Source organism: Antedon bifida, chromosome 2, assembly GCF_963402885.1.
Source record: "Antedon bifida chromosome 2, ecAntBifi1.1, whole genome shotgun sequence".
Lineage (NCBI taxonomy): Eukaryota > Metazoa > Echinodermata > Crinoidea > Comatulida > Antedonidae > Antedon > Antedon bifida.
In genome coordinates this window covers 33,697,303-33,715,453 of record NC_136227.1, presented here as the reverse complement: position 1 = coordinate 33,715,453, position 18,151 = coordinate 33,697,303, and the positions used below count along the sequence as shown (strand labels likewise).

The 18,151-nt window shown below is 35.5% G+C and overlaps 2 protein-coding genes and 1 pseudogene across 3 annotated transcripts in view; 1 reads left to right on the top strand and 2 right to left on the bottom strand.

Moving 5' to 3' along the window:
* The window catches only part of LOC144835654 (uncharacterized), a 53,384-nt gene that overhangs the window by 30,289 nt on the left and 4,944 nt on the right, over window positions 1-18,151 (bottom strand). The gene's annotated exons all lie outside the window — the stretch shown is intronic.
* LOC144834769 (mitochondrial coenzyme A diphosphatase NUDT8-like) lies at window positions 198-11,394 on the bottom strand (annotated as a pseudogene). The gene is made up of 5 exons (XR_013611006.1): window positions 11,347-11,394; window positions 1,991-2,321; window positions 1,253-1,365; window positions 1,027-1,107; window positions 198-481 (listed from the first exon to the last, which is right to left on the bottom strand). The product of XR_013611006.1 is annotated as a mitochondrial coenzyme A diphosphatase NUDT8-like (transcript).
* LOC144834771 (glutathione S-transferase kappa 1-like) lies at window positions 11,487-15,392 on the top strand. The gene is made up of 8 exons (XM_078689701.1): window positions 11,487-11,664; window positions 12,046-12,127; window positions 12,428-12,550; window positions 13,514-13,614; window positions 13,821-13,856; window positions 13,994-14,110; window positions 14,235-14,328; window positions 14,482-15,392. The coding sequence occupies exons 1-8, from the start codon at window positions 11,590-11,592 to the stop codon at window positions 14,523-14,525; spliced, it is 672 nt and encodes a 223-aa protein (XP_078545827.1). The 5' UTR covers window positions 11,487-11,589; the 3' UTR covers window positions 14,526-15,392.

Sequence of the window (18,151 nt, the reverse complement as noted above, 5' to 3'; positions counted from 1 at the left end):
AATAGTTTATGTCATTTATTCCACTAAAATAAATATAAAATTATGTTAAAATTAATTTAATAATATAATATTGCATACAGTATTATCAATTTAAGTTTTAAGACATTTGCTGCACAACGCCTCCCTGTCCAATATGGTTATGCGGTTACAGAATTTATGGTAAAACCAATACTCATCATTTTAAAATTAAAGGCCAACATCAACTTCTTGAGACAGGCTGCTTTGTTGAATCGGTAGAACTAGCTTTGATATCCAACACCTGTTTAACAGTCGGAGTGTACATTTCCCGTAAAAGCACTTTCAAGCATTCGTCCGTCGCTATTGCTGACAAACCCCAAACTTTGTGGGCACCTCCCAGAAATATCGGCATAGTGTATGTAAAGCTTGCTCGACTAGGTGTTGCAGGTTCCCGAAAACGGGTATAACGGGTGAACAGTGGGTCTGAAAGGACAGCGATGGGGATGCTGAATATACTTGTAACCTGTATATACAAAAAAAAGTACAAAGAATTTGATTGGTGAAAAGTTCCATAGCAGAAAACACTGCTTTTGATTGGTGGGATGTTTTATAACAAAAGATTCTGCTTTTGATTGGTGGGATGTTTTATAACAAAAGATTCTGTATTTTGATTGGTGGGATGTTTCAAAACAGAACATATTCTTATTAATTGTCTGTTAGGATATTTCATAACAGCAAATACTGTGGAAGGTTCCATATAGAAAGCACTGATTTTGATTGGTGGAATGTTTATTTTTTTTTAAATGCTGTTATTTGATTGGTGGAATGTTTCATAACAGAAAACCCTGTTATTTGATTGGTGGAATGTTTATAACAGAAAACCCTGTTATTTGATTGGTGGAATGTTTCATAACAGAAAACCCTGTTATTTGATTGGTGGAATGTTTATAACAGAAAACCCTGTTATTTGATTGGTGGCATGTTTCATAACAGAAAACCCTGTTATTTGATTGGTGAAATGTTTCATTAGCAAATTCTGTTATTTGATTTGTTTTTACCCTCACTCACCTCTGATTGATTAAATTTAATTTGATCCAATTCAATTTTTCCTATGTTACATAAAACTGGAGTTACTGCAATTGTCTTGGTCTGTTGAAATAATAAAATTTTAAAAAACAGACGGTGATAAGTTAGCCATTGTTTTTTTTAAACTATTGTTACAGGGCCTTTAGGATGGTGCTATTTATTACAACATCCTGGTATTGTGTGGTAGTATTACATCAAAAGTACATACATAGTCTGGAATAGGGTTAAGCTTTCCCCAGACTTCTACAGAGCTTGGCAGGATATCTATCTCTTCATGCATTTCTCTCAGCATCACCTTCCTGCCATTTACCTCCTGGAAAACTGAAAAACAAAGAGAGAATGGAAAATAATTACTCGCTTACCAATTCCAAAGTATTGGGTTCAAATCCTGTCCAATGGCAGTTGTTGTTCTGAGAGCCATCATGTATGCTACAGAGAATCCTAACTGTATGACTGCATCAGGATTATGACATTTTAATTAGATAAAATGGTCACGTTCAGGTTTACTTGCGCTAATGTTTTTAGGGCTAGGTTCAACCATGGACCTATAAATTAGAATTCCATGGTTCAAGTAATGATAATGCACTTGTCAATTGTATTACCCACTTTGTGACCCCTTTCATTTGTACAATGTGCATCATACCTTATGAATACCATGACGCACCCCTGTGTAAAAATGTGACTTACCTTTAGGTGACCATGACGCATCCATTTTGATGCACTGTTACCATGTTGTTTATGATATGATGGGTGGGTGGTAAAGTGACGGACATTGACACACCATTGTTCATTGATGTGACGTACCATCTACTGGTTTTTTGACGCACCCCAGTGTCAGTAATTATTTGTAATGATGCACCATGATGCGGATTGTGTTGGTCATACAATTGACAAGTGCATAAGCGTTTCCGTGTCATGGACTAACCCTAAAGACAATCTGACCTACCTAACTTGACCTCTATGAGATTTAAGCTCTGTTGACCTTAGAGTGAATAAGATGGATGGTTGATTGTTCACTATACACATTGGGATACAAACGGCTGCGTTTAATTTCAACCCTTTCAACATTCTTCTTAGAGGATGTACTTGGTCCATAGTCTCTATTGCTCTTTCTTTGTTGTTTGACGAGAAAACATTTTCTGTTATCCAAGAAGAGGATGTCCTGTTGCTATAGTGACAACTTCGCATGGAACAGACAACTTGATACCGAATTGACTGGTACATGCTTGCAAACGATAAATGTTATTGTAAATAAATCCTAAGATGCATGGTTGAACCTGATAAATAAAATAAAAATAATCATTTTATAGTAAATTAGTTGAAAATAGCATATTAAACGTTTGATTCGGTGTTCTTTCCGAGCGAGTGCTATTAAGACGTCTAAGACTAGGCCACTACTACTACTTTCTATTAATAATATTAGCATGGAGCTATAATTTTATAGCTCCATGATATTAGTTAGTAATATAATACTGAAATTGCACAGCTGGTTTACCACACTGGCACCATACTTGCCACACCCCTGCCAACACGTCACAAGCTAGAATTGAATTGAATTGTACTTTATGAACTTTTGCCGAATAAATATTATTATTATTATTATTATATGTAAAAAAGTGCAGGTACTCTTTATCGGGATATCCTAGGTAGGCCTACTAGCCTACTAAAACTACTACCATGGAGCTATAAAATTGTATTTATAAAATTTTATAGCTCCATGCTACTACTACCTACTGTACTGTAGTACCAGGGAGGTATACTATCTGGTGGTAGGCCTAGTACCTCCTCCGCCTCCTGAGACTGAGGCTGCGCATATCATTCATTTCAAATCATTTTGTCAAATATTGATCATTAGGCGCAGGAGCCCCGGATAGCGTTACGAAGTCGTTAACTCTGTCAGCCCATGGTCAGCCCAACTAATGTGTTTTTCCCAAGGACAATTTATCAATAACTAAACTTTGTCACCACCCATAAGTGTGCTGTTCATTTTCTATTGACCAATGAACACCAATGTAACTGGACCTGAGTTTCTTGCTATTCGACCTTGGGTGCAAATTATACAATTAATTGATGTTAAGGCCATTGACTACTCTTTTCTGTATAGAAACACTGAATTGACTAAATAATAAGAAAACCCTACAATAATATTTACTACTACTTGATATGGTGTTATACAAGAACTATATTAAAAGAATTGAATGTATGGAACATGAAAAAAAAAAGTTAAACGTTATATGTAAAACATCACTTAGATGATATCTATCAGATATATCATTTTCTAAACATTGTTTCATTAGTTATATCACGGAAAAATAAGTTAGTTATAAATAAGTAAGTTATTTCTCCATGAAAGTTTCTCCATTGTTATATTCACATCACATTTTCATTTTCTGACAATGTGATTGAAAAAATAGTCAATTATATTGGCGGCCCAAAACGATGATGTTTACTGTTGGGCCTACAGAAATGATACAAATTCTCAGTTGATATTGTAATATCTTCTGATATACGTTGACGGTTGTTTTACATTAAAACAAGTAATACACTTATACTGTTGAATATATATAAGCTTTATTGGATTGAACTTAATGTTGGTTGTCCGAAGACTGGAGAGAATATGATAATCTATTAACTGTTCACTGAGTTGGTATATTGTGGAATTTATTATAGCTCTAATGGGATTTCTAATGGGAGTTACTATAAACAAGTATAAACAAGTGTTGCTGTCCAGTGGTCCAATTTGCCCTAGCTTTCACTGAGGTGAAGGTGATGTGACATCCCTCCTTTTTAGTACAAGGTGTAATTGTTCATTAATTTACATGGTGCCTTGGGAATACGCTAATTTTAGTTAGTTATTCGGGCTATTTGAAGCATTAGTTATATACAGCTTTCTGTCCTATATTAGCAATTACATTTGAGATTATAAAAAGTTATACTGTATACAGTAGTTTCGATTGTACAAAATTTAGCTGTCCATATAGAGCTGCGAGCAGTTTTTTTTATTTAGTTCATTCGACAAAGTTAAGCAATAATAAGTATTAGAGTTCATATTTGTTAATTATTATTATTATTCTATAGTTCAATTTATTTTATTTTCTATCATCCTTCCTCGTCTTTCGAGTTTTACTTCTTGTTATTGGTGGAGTGTAGGGTGGTATAAATGGTGGTTGTTTATCAATGGTCAAATCGTACGTATCCGGTCCAGATGAATGCGTTTGTCTATTCCGTATTTGATTTCGATTTCGTCGATATGTTCCATTTGTAGTTTCTACGATGTACGATCTTGGCTGAGGTAGTTGATTAGTTACGATACCAGGCGTCCATGTTTTTTTATGTGGATGCTGGATTGTGATGTTTTGGCCTTTCGAAAGCGTTGGAAGAAATTTTGTTTTGTTTTTATCGTGATGAAACTTTTGATCTGTCTGGCGCTGCACTAATTGTTTTTGTATCTGTTTGCTTTCAGGGTCGTTAGATTTTATCACTTCTGGTAGGTTTGCTTGTATGCGTCGTCTGTATAATATTTCTGCTGGACTTGGTAGATGTGAGTTTATTGGAGTTGCACGTAAGCACAGAAATGCTAAGTCTGGGTCGGTGCCAGAAATTTTGCATTTTCTAAGTGTTGATTTTACTGTCTGTATCATGCGTTCAATAAAACCGTTTGATCTGGGGTAGTGAGGTGAGCTGGTGGTATGAATTATTTTCCAATCTTTGCAGAATAGTTTGTATTGTTCCGAAGCAAATTGTGGGCCATTGTCGGAGATGATAGTGTGTGGTGACCCTTGTTCTGCGAAAATTTGTTTCGTTGCTTGAATTACAGCACTGCTCGTCACATTTGTGGGCATCTTCCGTATGAAGAACATTTTGCTGTAATAGTCTGCTATGATTAGATAGTCTTCTGAATTAAAATGAAAAAGGTCAGTTCCGAGAGTATGCCATGGGCGTTCTGGTATTTTCATAGGAATTAGTGGTTCTTTAGGTTGAGTGTTTTGAAATTGTTCACAAACTGTGCATCTCTCGCACATTGTTTTTATGTCGTTGTTTATGCCCGGCCAATATACGGCGGTTCTTGCTCTTAGTCGTGTTTTTGTTATGCCTTGGTGGCCGGCATGTAGTTGATCCAATATGTATGTTCTCATTTCATTTGGTATAACAGTTTGCTGCCCTTTTAAAATTATGCCGTCTTCTACGGTTAGCTCATCGCGCATTGACCAATATTCTTTAACGCCTTTGGAGAGCTTAATTTGTTTTTCTGGCCAACCTTCAAATATTATTTTGCCGAGTTCGCAAAGTGTTTTGTCACACTTGGTGTGGTGCTTAAGTTCAGTTAACCGGTTTTCGCTAAACTGTACTGGACACACTCTTATATCAAGTTCCGTATAACGTTGGTCCACTTGCTCATTTTCCTTTGAGCTTCCAATTCGGGAGAGTGAATCTGCCAGTGTCATTTCTTTTCCTGGTTTATATATGATCTGGCAGTTGTATCCTTGCAGTCTTAGTAGCATCCTTTGTAATCGTGGTGGAGCTGCATTCAAGTTTTTGAGGGCGATCATCTCAAGCGGCTTATGGTCTGTGTATATTATGAATTTTCCTCCATAAACGTAAGTGTGAAATTTTTCACACGCAAAAACTGCTGCCAGTAGTTCGCGTTCGATGTTTGCGTATCGTTTCTCAGTGTCTGTAAGTGCTTTGCTGGCAAACGCTACTGGCATTTCTTCGTTTTTGTCATTTGGCTGGAGCAACACTGCTCCGAGTCCAACTTTACTTGCGTCCACCTGTAATATTACAGGTTTTTTCGGGTCGAAGTATGAAAGTCGGATTTCACTGCAGATTGCCTGTTTTGTCTGTTGGTAGGCATTTGTATGTGCAGGTGTCCAACTGTATTGCGTATCCTTTTTTAGCAATTGACGTAGGGGTTCTGTCAAATCAGCGAGATGGGGAATAAAGGGACCCATGTAGTTGGCGATGCCAAGAAATTCTTGGAGCTCTTGTTTGTTTTCGGGTACTTTTAGTTGTTGAATGACACATATTTTCTTTGGGTCTGGTCGTGCCCCTTCGCTGCTGTAGACAATACCAAAAAATGTTATTTCTCGTTGCTTAATTTTACATTTTTTAGAGTTGAACATTAATCCTGACTCTCTCGCAATTTCCATCAGGTTGTGGAGGTTGGCGTCATGCTCGGCTTCAGTTTTGCCGAATATTGCTACGTCATCGGCTATCCCAATTGTTCCTGGACATTTTTCTAATATCATATCCATTCTCTGTTGGAAAACATCTTGTGATACGTTTAAACCAAAAGGAAGGCGTTTAAAACAGTATCGGCCTTTCGGAGAATTAAATGTTGTTAGTTTTTGAGAAGCATTGTCAAGGTGTATCGACCAGTAGCCATTCTTGGCATCAAGTTTAGAGAAGTATTTTGCTCCATTTAGTTTGTGAGTGAGTTCCTCTAAGGTCGGAGTCTTATGATGGCTTCTCTTTATCGCCTCATTGAGGTCTTTAGGGTCAAGACAGATTCGCACTGACCCGTCTGGTTTGATTGGGTACGTTATTGAACTTACCCAATCTGTTGGTTCATCAATTTTCTTTATTACACCTTTTGCTTCCATATCATCAAGTGCGGCGTTGATCTGTCCTGCAAGTTTAATCGGTGTTTTCCTGCAAGCGTGCACAATGGGTGTGACGTTTTTGTCCGTTACTATGTGGTACGGTTTCGCAAAATCTCCCATACCGTCAAATCTGTCAGGATACCTGTTTTTTAGGTCTGCAGTGTCTATTATCGGACTTGATTTGTTTTCCTTTGTTGTGATACTGCAATTGAATTTTATTAATTCTAGTTTCTGTATCGTCGGTAATCCCAAAATCGCTGGGCCTTTGCAATCCACAATGTAAAATGTTTCCTCTGTATAAATACAATTGGTTGGATGCTTGCATTTTATCGGTAATATTCCATAACAAGGAATATGTGCATCATTGTATGCGGTAAGTTTAGTGTTTGATTCTTTTAGGATTCCGCTTTTGGGATATCCTTGTGCGTTTATATGATTTGGGTACATATTTCCAAATATTCGCAATGGAAGAGTATTACCCTCAGCTCCAGTATCAACTTTGATGTTCAGTTCAGCTATTTGGTTTTCCATACGTGGTAACTTTATGTCAAGTTTAGTGAATTTTTCACTAGCGTTGATGCTGCTCATGCGCACTGAACCAAATGTCAATTTTTCCATATGCTGTTCAAGTATGTCATCATCCGAATCAGACTCATATTGATTCATTGAGTGTATTCCACTTCTAGATTTTAGCTTGCCTTTTCCATGGCTTTTTGGTTTTTGTCGTTTTTGTTGATGACGGTCGGTACTTTGATCATTACGAGGATGCACATTTTGTTTCGACGATCTACACATTTTGGCCCAATGGTTTAATTTACCACAGTTGTGGCAAGTTGAGCCATATGCTGGACATTCTCGAGGGCGATGCATTTGTCCACACGCTTTACATTTGTTTTTGGCACGTGACACGTAGCTTATTTTTGCATGTTGTGTATCAAATTCATCTAATTGCTTGTGGTGCATGAGGGATGCCTCGTGTCCCCTAGCTAGGGTTATGGCCTCCTCAAGTCTGTATTCTTGGTTTTTTGTGAGAAGTTCTTTTTGGAGATCTTTAAATATGGTTCCTATGGTCATTTGTTCTATGATTCTCGTTTCTTTTTCTGCGGCTGTAAATGCGCATTTTTCTGCATGGAATTTAAGTTTAGTAATGTAGTCATCAATCGACTCACCCGGTTGTTGTTTTAGTTTCTGAAGATACATTCTTGAGACACGGAAATTCGATTGTGGCTCTATTTGCTCCTCAAATTTCTCCCAAATAGTATTGATATTCTCCTTATCTTCTTCGGTTAGTCCCCACGAATCAAATCTTTTAAGTCCCTCTTCACCTACCATTAATAATAGATGGTTGATGCGGTCCTCCTGTGAAATATTCTTTACTGTAAAATACAATTCAGTTCGTCGTTTAAACATCCGAAACGAATCGCCTATGTTTGCAGAGTTCCAATCCATATGTGGTTGTTTATCCGCCATGATGCGTTGGTTTTTGATACAAAAATTCCTTTAAACTGTACTAGCACAAAGGTTTTATTATTATATCCCACCGCTGCCACCATGTAATATCTTCTGATATACGTTGACGGTTGTTTTACATTAAAACAAGTAATACACTTATACTGTTGAATATATATAAGCTTTATTGGATTGAACTTAATGTTGGTTGTCCGAAGACTGGAGAGAATATGATAATCTATTAACTGTTCACTGAGTTGGTATATTGTGGAATTTATTATAGCTCTAATGGGATTTCTAATGGGAGTTACTATAAACAAGTATAAACAAGTGTTGCTGTCCAGTGGTCCAATTTGCCCTAGCTTTCACTGAGGTGAAGGTGATGTGACAGATATGACACAAAATTTACAGAATTCAGCACTAACAACATACCATATTCTTCAGTTCAGGTCACAAGTTTCAGGGGCGACAATGCAAACATCCCGCCAAAATTGTCCTTCTAATATATCTCTGTATTGCCAAGTAACACATGGGAAAAGAACAAATAAAAAACAAAAACCATTCAAAACAGACCTATTTCTGTTTTAAAAAAGATTTAAATGAAATAATTCTTTTTAAACACTGTACTGTACTTGGAAACACGTACTTGATTTGTGATATCCTCCGTTAAAAATACAGTAGAAAGTGTCCCCTTAATAGGGGTTCTACTGCCCCTGGAACAATTCCTAAAAAAACATGTCCTCTTCATAGAGGTTTCGCAGAAAAAAACCAATACCAATACTGATCTGGACTCGGAAATTAAAAATGTAGCAGGCAACGTTTCACCAATGAAAACTTTCAAGACAGACAAAGTATCATAATTATTATGATATCCATTTTTATTTAATAGCGATAAATGGATATAAATATTTCGTCTTTTTTGTTATTTTGTGATGGAAAAAATATTGAGTGAACATTGGCACTGAGCTTAAATGTTCCCCGTCCACTTAATGTCCCCTTTATAGGAGTGTCCCCTCAGTAAGGATTGGCTGTTTCGCCCCTTAATAATAAATGATGGTGTCCATCTTATGTCCTCTCAATTTTAATGTGCTTCACCCGATAATAGAATACACATCTAGCTCGTGTGCACTTTAAAGAACCTAGTACATCTTTCGAGACGAGTAGGGGGTTACCCCGGTGTATTAGTACATCACAGCCACTGATCACAGCTGGGCCCTCTGGGAGACCAGTCTTTGACTGAAGAGGTTACCCAGTATAAATATATATTTCAATTCAATTCAATAGAATAACTAGGCTCCCATTTGATACAATGTGTTACCCAATGTGCTCAATTTGATTGTGCTACCCAATCCATGCTATCCATTTGAAATAATGTGCTACCCATTTGAAAGAATGTGCTACCCGATAATCCATATAGAATAATGTACAGTACAATTATATCCATTTGATTGTGCTACCTAATGTGCTATCCCTTTGAAATAATGTGCTATCCATTTGAAAGAATTTGCTACCCGATAATCCTTATAGAATAATGTACAGTACTATATCCATTTGATTGTGCTACCTAATAATGTGCTATCCATTTGAAATAATGTGACTATCCATTTGAAATAATGTGCTACCCGATAATCCTTATAGAATAATGTACAGTACTATATCCATTTGATTGTGCTACCTAATAATGTGCTATCCATTTGAAATAATGTGACTATCCATTTGAAATAATGTGCTACCCGATAATCCTTATAGAATAATGTACAGTACTATATCCATTTGATTGTGCTGCCCAATGTGCTATCCATTTGAAAGAATGTGCTATCCATTTGAAAGAATGTGCTACCCGATAATCCTTATAGAATAATGTACAGTACTATATCCATTTGATTGTGCTACCCAATGTGCTATCCATTTGAAAGAATGTGCTATCCATTTGAAAGAATGTGCTATCCATTTGAAAGAATGTGCTACCCGATAATCCGTATAGAATGTACAGTACAGTTATATCCATTTGATTGTGCTACCTATTGTGCTATCCATTTAAACTAATGTGCTGTCTGTTTGAAATAATTCAAGTTTTTTTGTTTTGAATATGTTTACCTATCCATTTTAAACGTGCTAAACAAGTTACATATTTGTTAATAGAAGTTTGCGGTACACCACATATATTAGTTCTGAAAAGAACTGTTGAGTTGGTCGACGTTTCGATTTACTCTAAAGTCAAAGTCTCCAAAGCTATTCCATCATGCCGTATTCGGGGAATCGCCCACAAGTGTTTTCTCAGAGCAGGGTATGTTCCGTATGGGGTTCTGTATGCTATTTTTTAATAATGTACACAAAATGAAATGAATAATCATATTAATTATCGGTATGTACGGAGAAAGCTCGAGCGGAAGTCGATGGTTACTTTTGCCAACAAGACGAAGCGCGAAACAAATAAAACGCAGCGCGAAACATCTGAAATGATATATAATTTCTTAAAACATGAAAACACAGAATATACTATATTAATATAACTTTTTAATATTTCCAAAGGCTCGGACATGGAAGAAGGGTCTTAAAAAACTGAATTTCTATATGTTAGACCACATTTCCATAACTTTTCAAAACTCATCGAACCCTCTGCTAGTAGGCCTAATTAATATAGGAGCGTATCGCCAAATCATTAGAAAGAAAACATGGCATGAAGATGTAATTAATCAAACAACGGCCAAAGAATACCAACAATTTTAATTCGATTCGTAATTACTACGGTGGTGGACTAAGCCTAGTTTGAAACTATATTAACCATTTATTTTAGAAAGAAAGATAGAAAAATTTGTTTCCATCTCCATGTTAATACCAAGGCACTTTTCAATTAAAAATTCTGGCCTAGTATTCTTGCAAGGTCGTCACAGCTCCAGTTACAAAGGTCGTCACAGCTCCAGTTACAAACGGTGATACAAAGTGTCAATCATTTGACCAGTGAACAGCCCACTGGTAGGATAGTCCTTGAAACCGTCCGTAAAACACATTAATCACTCACATCAGTCATGCCGCTAATGGTTGAAAACCTCACTTTTTGGGGTTTTCAAACGTAACGCTATCCGGGGCTCCTGCGCCTAATGTTGTTCAAAAAACACAATTCGTTAAACAACGGGATCTTGTACTTCTTTCAATGTGTTAATTTACTATCAATGAAACACCAACAGTGTTTTTTGTTTGTTTTTATACTATAAATACCTAGGCCTGCCTACGGTATCCTCCTACCTACCTGCAATTACTGCATTTCTCCCTAGCCCTCCATAAACGACTTCTTTGATGTTTATTGTTTCAGAGCCATATATATATATATGGCTCTGTATTGTTTATCAATATTGCGCCCTCACCGCCGACGGAGAGAAGTTAGCGAGTAGAGGCCTCGCCTCCTCTCTCTCCGATCCTAGCCATCTGCGCTACAAAACTCAACTGGCAGCAGCAGCAGAGAGTACAGTACTGGCCTAACAAAATAAAGAAAATGGCTGCGCCTATAAAAAAAACGATAGAGTTGTTTTACGACGTTATATCACCATATTCTTGGCTTGCATTTGAAGTAATTAATAATAATACACTTCAAAATCTTAGTCTTGACTCTTATTTAGCTACTCTAGCTACAAACTAAAAGGCAAGCTAAGTCTAGTCTAGCCTAGGGCTAGGCCTAGTCCTCCCATACATGGAGAGTAAAGGTCCTCCTCCTGGAGGCCTAGCTAGGCCCTAGTATAGGTTTTAGGCCAGACAAGAGGCCAGGCTAAAATAAAAGGCTGTGCTGTATGCTCTTCTGTCTTCTGACAATTGTCTAGCATGATCACTTATTCATTGCATTGTTTTGTTTGTTTTTTTTTTGCATTGAAAGTTTTCTATTTTGGGACGGCCAACAATCAATCATTGGTGTGTTTTGACATTTACATTGAATAATTATTATTTATTGTTTTAGATATTAGGAAGGTACAGGCAAAGATGGAATATAGACTTACAATACAAGCCGTTTTTTCTAGGAGGTATAATGCAGGGAGCAGGTGATATAACATTTGTTATTTCTATACTGTATCTAGGCCTGAAGCATACATTCCAACACTCCCGTTTTTGGCCAGGAGACTCCCGTATTTTAGGCTCGTATCCCGGCCAAATATTGTGCTCAATAGCTGAGCTGTAAAAAAGACAAATGTCGTTTATAGTTCGTTGACCTTCACACCAAGTGTACCTAAAATAGCACCTGATTAATAAGTATAAACTAAGGTAGTTTGAGTAGCATTCTATAGGATTTTACTTGTAATATTTAGATGTGGTGAAACTTCACTTATTTTTAAATTTTTCAGATAATAAGCCGCCAGGGTTGAATCCTATGAAAGCAGTGTACATGTTTGATGATTTAGCAATGCAACGTGATTACACTGGTGTTCCGTTTTCAAAATCCGTCCCAACGTCATTCTTTGAACAAAGTAAGTCAAAAGAAATTAAGAAAACAAGATTGTTTGATGGTTTGCATGGCAAAGAAAAACAAAGGTTGGGGACATCATGTTACCGTACCACAAATGTTGGGGGACATCATGTTACCGTACCACAAAGGTTGGGGCATATCATGTTACCATACCACAAAGGTTGGGGCATATCATGTTACCATACCACAGAGGTTGGGGCATATCATGTTACCGTACCACAAAGGTTGGGGCATATCATGTTACCATACCACAAAGGTTGGGGCATATCATGTTACCATACCACAGAGGTTGGGGCATATCATGTTACCATACCACAAAGGTTGGGGCATATCATGTTACCATACCACAGAGGTTGGGGCATATCATGTTACCATACCACAGAGGTTGGGGCATATCATGTTACCGTACCACAAAGGTTGGAGGGACATCATGTTACCGTACCACAAAGGTTGGAGGGATATCATGTTACCGTACCACAAAGGTTGGAGGGACATCCTGTTACCGTACCACAAAGGTTGAGGGACATTATGTTACCGTACCACAAAGGTTAGAGGGACATCATGTTACCGTACCACAAAGGTTGGAGGGATATCATGTTACCGTACCACAAAGGTTGGAGGGATATCGTGTTACTGTACCACAAAGGTTGGAGAGATATCATGTTACCATTTCACAAAGGTTGAGGGACATCATGTTACCATACCACAAAGGTTGAGGAACATCATATAACCGTACAACAAAGGTTGGGGGATATCATGTTACCGTACCACAAAGGTTATGCACATTATGTTACCATACCACAAAGGTTGGGGGACATCATGTTACCATACCACAAAGGTTCAGGGATATCATGTTATCGTACCACAAAACTGACTTTAAATGTGTAGGGAGAATTAGAGTTTCTCTGAATGTATTAAATCATACTTTGTTACAATTGTGATAAATGTCATTTTGTCATTCTAGGTTCATTGACAGCACAGAGATTTTTGACCGTTGTAAATGACCAACATCCAGATGACCTTGAAGAAGTATCAAGACAATTATGGATAAGGATGTGGTCAAAGGTCAACTAGTTCCAAACATTTATTATTTCTATATAATATAATTATATTAACTTAAAATGTATATATCTCAGACTAAATTTTTCCCATATTAGTATGTTCCCAATTTTAAAACAATTGAACCCCAATGGAATATATAATTTTATGGACTTATTATTACATAAATATTATAATATTATATATTACATATATAACTTTTAAATAAACAGGATAAAGACATTACAGATCCTACATCCGTTCTTGAGGTATGTGAATATCTAATTTTTTTTTTATAAAACTTATTTGGAAATCAAAATTAAATAAAAATTATTTAATTTAAATTTAATATTATATTACATGATATTTATTGTCATATCAAATCTACATCTTCAATTATTTTTAGGCAGCCCAGGCTGCTGGAATGTCTGAAGAGGTTGCTAATAAATGCATGTCAAAGGTCAAAGATCAATCAACAAAAGAAGAGTTAAAAAGAATAACAGGCATTGCACTCGAAAGTGGTGTAAGTAATCTGATTTTATAGTTTATGTTTTATTTTTAAAATTTAATTCAATTTACAGTATATATTGGCGAGTCTGTTGTATACAATTACATATTCAAATAAAAAATGTGATTTTAATTTGTAGGCATTTGGCGCACCATGGATATTAGCTCACAATGATGGAGAAGTAAAGACATTTTGGGGTACAGATAAAATACCTCTTTTAGCTCATGTAATAGGTAAAAACGCATGCAAATTAACAAATACTTGTAGTAGGCATACATATTTTAGTATTTTAAAATCACTGTATTATTATCAGTATTGTCATCATATCTTTGTCAATGTTTTCATTAGAAATTAATACTGTGATAATATTATTTCATACTTTACAGGTGAAAAATGGGAAGGTCCATTAAAACCATCATCAAAATTATAGTCTGCTGCCCTCTACAGGTTTCAGTTTGTCAAACTTTTTAAACAAGATCAACATTACTGTTATTTTAAACAAACATTGTATCATGGTTTTAATTGTGATTTCAGTTAATATTTGTGTTTATCTATTACAGTATATTCATTGCAACCACTATTTTTAATTCATCATTACAAGAAACCAATTTAGGATGTAATATTGTGAAAAATTGATTATAACCAAACCTTTAAAATTTATGAATATCAACGATATTTTATAAACAATATATAATATAAATGGTGACTTTGTTGTAAAATAATGTGTAACATTAAAGTAAAAGAATTATCACCAGTTTATTTGCATAGTGTATAGTTTTTATTGAAACAGCTAAAATATTTATTAATCGAAGACTTAGACCTTTACAAAAAATGACAGAAATTAAATTTAGAGTAAGTTAGGTCCATCCCCTAAAACACCACCCCCTCCCCCGCCAAACCATTGTATTCTCTCTATTAAAACACTACATGTGTATTTTAACTTTAAATTGATCTGCGCCTCTCGAAAATAGTAATCAAAAACACTCCTTGTATTAGAATTATTAGGTTGGCATTTTGACTGAACTTATCACTGTTACAAACTGAACATAAAGCATTCCTTTATTATGCAAAATATTAAAAAATAACATTATACTGCAGCAAAGTAGATTATTATTATATTATTAAATGATTTAATATTTTCTTTCTTATAACACATTAATATATAATACTATAGGCATTCATACACAACTATCACATAATGTAATAAGGCAGTATGCTCACTGCATACACATTCACATTCACTACAAATGAAATATATCAAGATATTATGAAATAGGCACTGGTTTAGGCCTACTTTTGGTTTTCTAAAGATACAAACAAGATCATATTTTGTGCAAATTAGTGTTTCATTGGAAAGTCAAGCAAGTCTAAATTGAACATATATCATTTAATAATATATTATTTATTTAATCATATCTTTATATTTATTTAATCATATATTAGAAGGAAATAATTGTTTATAATAAGATTCATGTTTTAATGTAAAAGAATTTAAAGAAAGAGAGAGTGAACACAATAATAAATATCATTTCTGTCTGTTCTTATTCTAGTCCTACTAGCTAGCTAGTGTCTCACCAAGTCTTTACAATATTTAAATACTTACATTACATTACATTATTAATCCCTAGCCTACATACAACTTCAACTTTAGCAATCGAATGACTGAATGAAAAGAACATACCTCAAATATGTGCAGACTAGACAAGCCGAGTTGAGGCAGTCAGTAGTAGGCTAGTAAGTAGGCCTAGCACAGACAAACAAGGTATAAGTTCTAGACCTGTTTAGGCTAGACCTAGGCTAGGCCTATGCCTACACAGTTTTCAGCTAGGCTAGGCCTACTAGGCCTAGGCCTAGTCTAGAGCCTAGCCTACTTTCTAGGCCGCCTAGATAGACTCATCATTTTTTAGACATTTTTGCCTATGTTGTAGCCTACCTACTCTAGTAATAATAATAGTGCTTGATGGACAATTTATACAGATTTTTGTTCTTTGTGGCTGCAAACATTCAGTCAGATAGAACCAAATAAAATGAACGAATTTGAAAATGAAAATCTCCTCTAGCTGCTGCTGCATGCTGCAGCTGTTTTGATTACGCGTATGATGTAGACACGCGCGCGACAAGGAAGATGAATATGGATGAATTTGATGATCGCGACCAAATATATAACTAAAACAAAATTTATTTCATTAAAAACCACAATTATAATAACAAATTATTACTAAACAGTTTTTATAACATATCAATTAATTACATGCCATATTTAGATTTACAGATACAATTCTATTTTTTAATTACAATATTGACACTTGTGTACTGCGACTTTTACAAATGCGCTCTTTATATGAATTGAGACGTAGTGCACATTACATACTGTAGTTATTGGCGGATGATGATCGTGAATTTAATAATAGAAAGATATGTCTCTCTTCAAACACTCTTCAGTCAAGTAATTAATTACTTCACCTGATAGATTGCAATCACTCATGTAAAGCACCCCCAGCTTAGGACACATAATGAGAAATGAAGACAATTTATTAACATCAATGTTGTGAAGGTTATTACCAGAGATATTGAGACGATGTAATGCTAATTGAACTTGTTTGAGAGAACATTCTGTACCCAAGTGATTGATGACATCACCTGATAGATTGCAATCATTCATGTAAAGCAAGTTCAGCTTAGGACACATAATGAGAAATGAAGACAATTTATTAACATCAATGTTGTGAAGGTTATTACGAGTTATAACGAGATGACTTAATGCTAATTGAACTTGTTTGAGAGAACATTCTGTACCCAAGTGATTGATGACGTCACCTGATAGATTGCAATCCCTCATGGTAAGCCACATCAGCTTAGGACACATAATGAGTAATAAAGACTTAACATCAATGTTGTGAAGGTTATTACCAGAGATATCGAGAATACGTAATGCTAATTGAACTTGTTTGAGAGAACATTCTGTACCCAAGTGATTGATGACGTCAGCTGATAGATTGCAATCCCTCATGTCAAGGTTCCTCAGCTTAGGACACATAATGAGTAATGAAGACATTGAATTATCATCAATGTTGTGAAAGTTATTACCAGAGATATCGAGATATTCTAATGCTAATTGAACTTGTTTGAGAGAACATTCTGTAACCAAGTGATTGATGACGTCACCTGATAGATTGCAACTCATCATGTAAAGCCACATCAGCTTAGGACACATAATGAGTAATGAAGACATTGAATTAACATCAATGTTGTGAAAGTTATTACGAGAGATATCGAGATATTCTAATGCTAATTGAACTTGTTTGAGAGAACATTCTGTAAGAAAGTCATGAAATACATTACGTGATAGATGATCAATAACAACACTTTTACATTTAGCTTCAATTCCTAAAATATGTGCAATAACGTTTCCCTTGCGTTTCAATGCCATCTTACTACAAAATGTATTCAACATTTTATTCCCTTGTGCAACTCTCGGTTCTTTGTCATATGCCATGCAATAAAGTTGCATAATTAGACGTATGAAATGCTTATTACATTGCACACCTGGATTAATGTGATGAATAAACATTTTTATGGAGGTAGATATATTGTCCAAATGTGTCTTTATTTCTAAATCTTGAATGTGATCAATTAATACATTTACCACAGCATCTTTATGTTGTTCTTTAACAAACATTAAATTACTCGGCAGAGAACGATATGTTGACAAACTATTTGTAACCCAGTGCTTTAAAAATGCATTAGCGTTAGCACCAAGGAAACCAATTGCAAACTCTCTTGCTTTGTTTAAATACTCACTTTCTCTTATTACTTTCCATTCATTATCATCCAATGGTGTAAGTATTTGTCTTACATCTTCTGTTGTGTATTCACTCTCGATACCATCACTTTCACACAATTTGCACAAATAGAATCCTACCAATGACTCTACGATCAACTTGTGAGGAGGCATGAAAATCCTTTCAAAGCTAGATTTTGAAATTGGTGCTTCTTCTTCGTAAACAAATCCAAGATTTACGGCCATGTCAATCATATCTCTTGTGGAATGTGTGT

Bases quoted from the DNA above. Each gene is read 5' to 3' on its own strand.
- LOC144834771 (XM_078689701.1), top strand. From the start codon at position 11,590: ATGGCTGCGCCTATAAAAAAAACGATAGAGTTGTTTTACGACGTTATA. The intron at 13,857-13,993 runs GTATGTGAATAT...AATTATTTTTAG, and splicing joins ATCCTACATCCGTTCTTGAG to GCAGCCCAGGCTGCTGGAAT. The intron at 14,329-14,481 runs GTAAAAACGCAT...CATACTTTACAG, and splicing joins TCTTTTAGCTCATGTAATAG to GTGAAAAATGGGAAGGTCCA.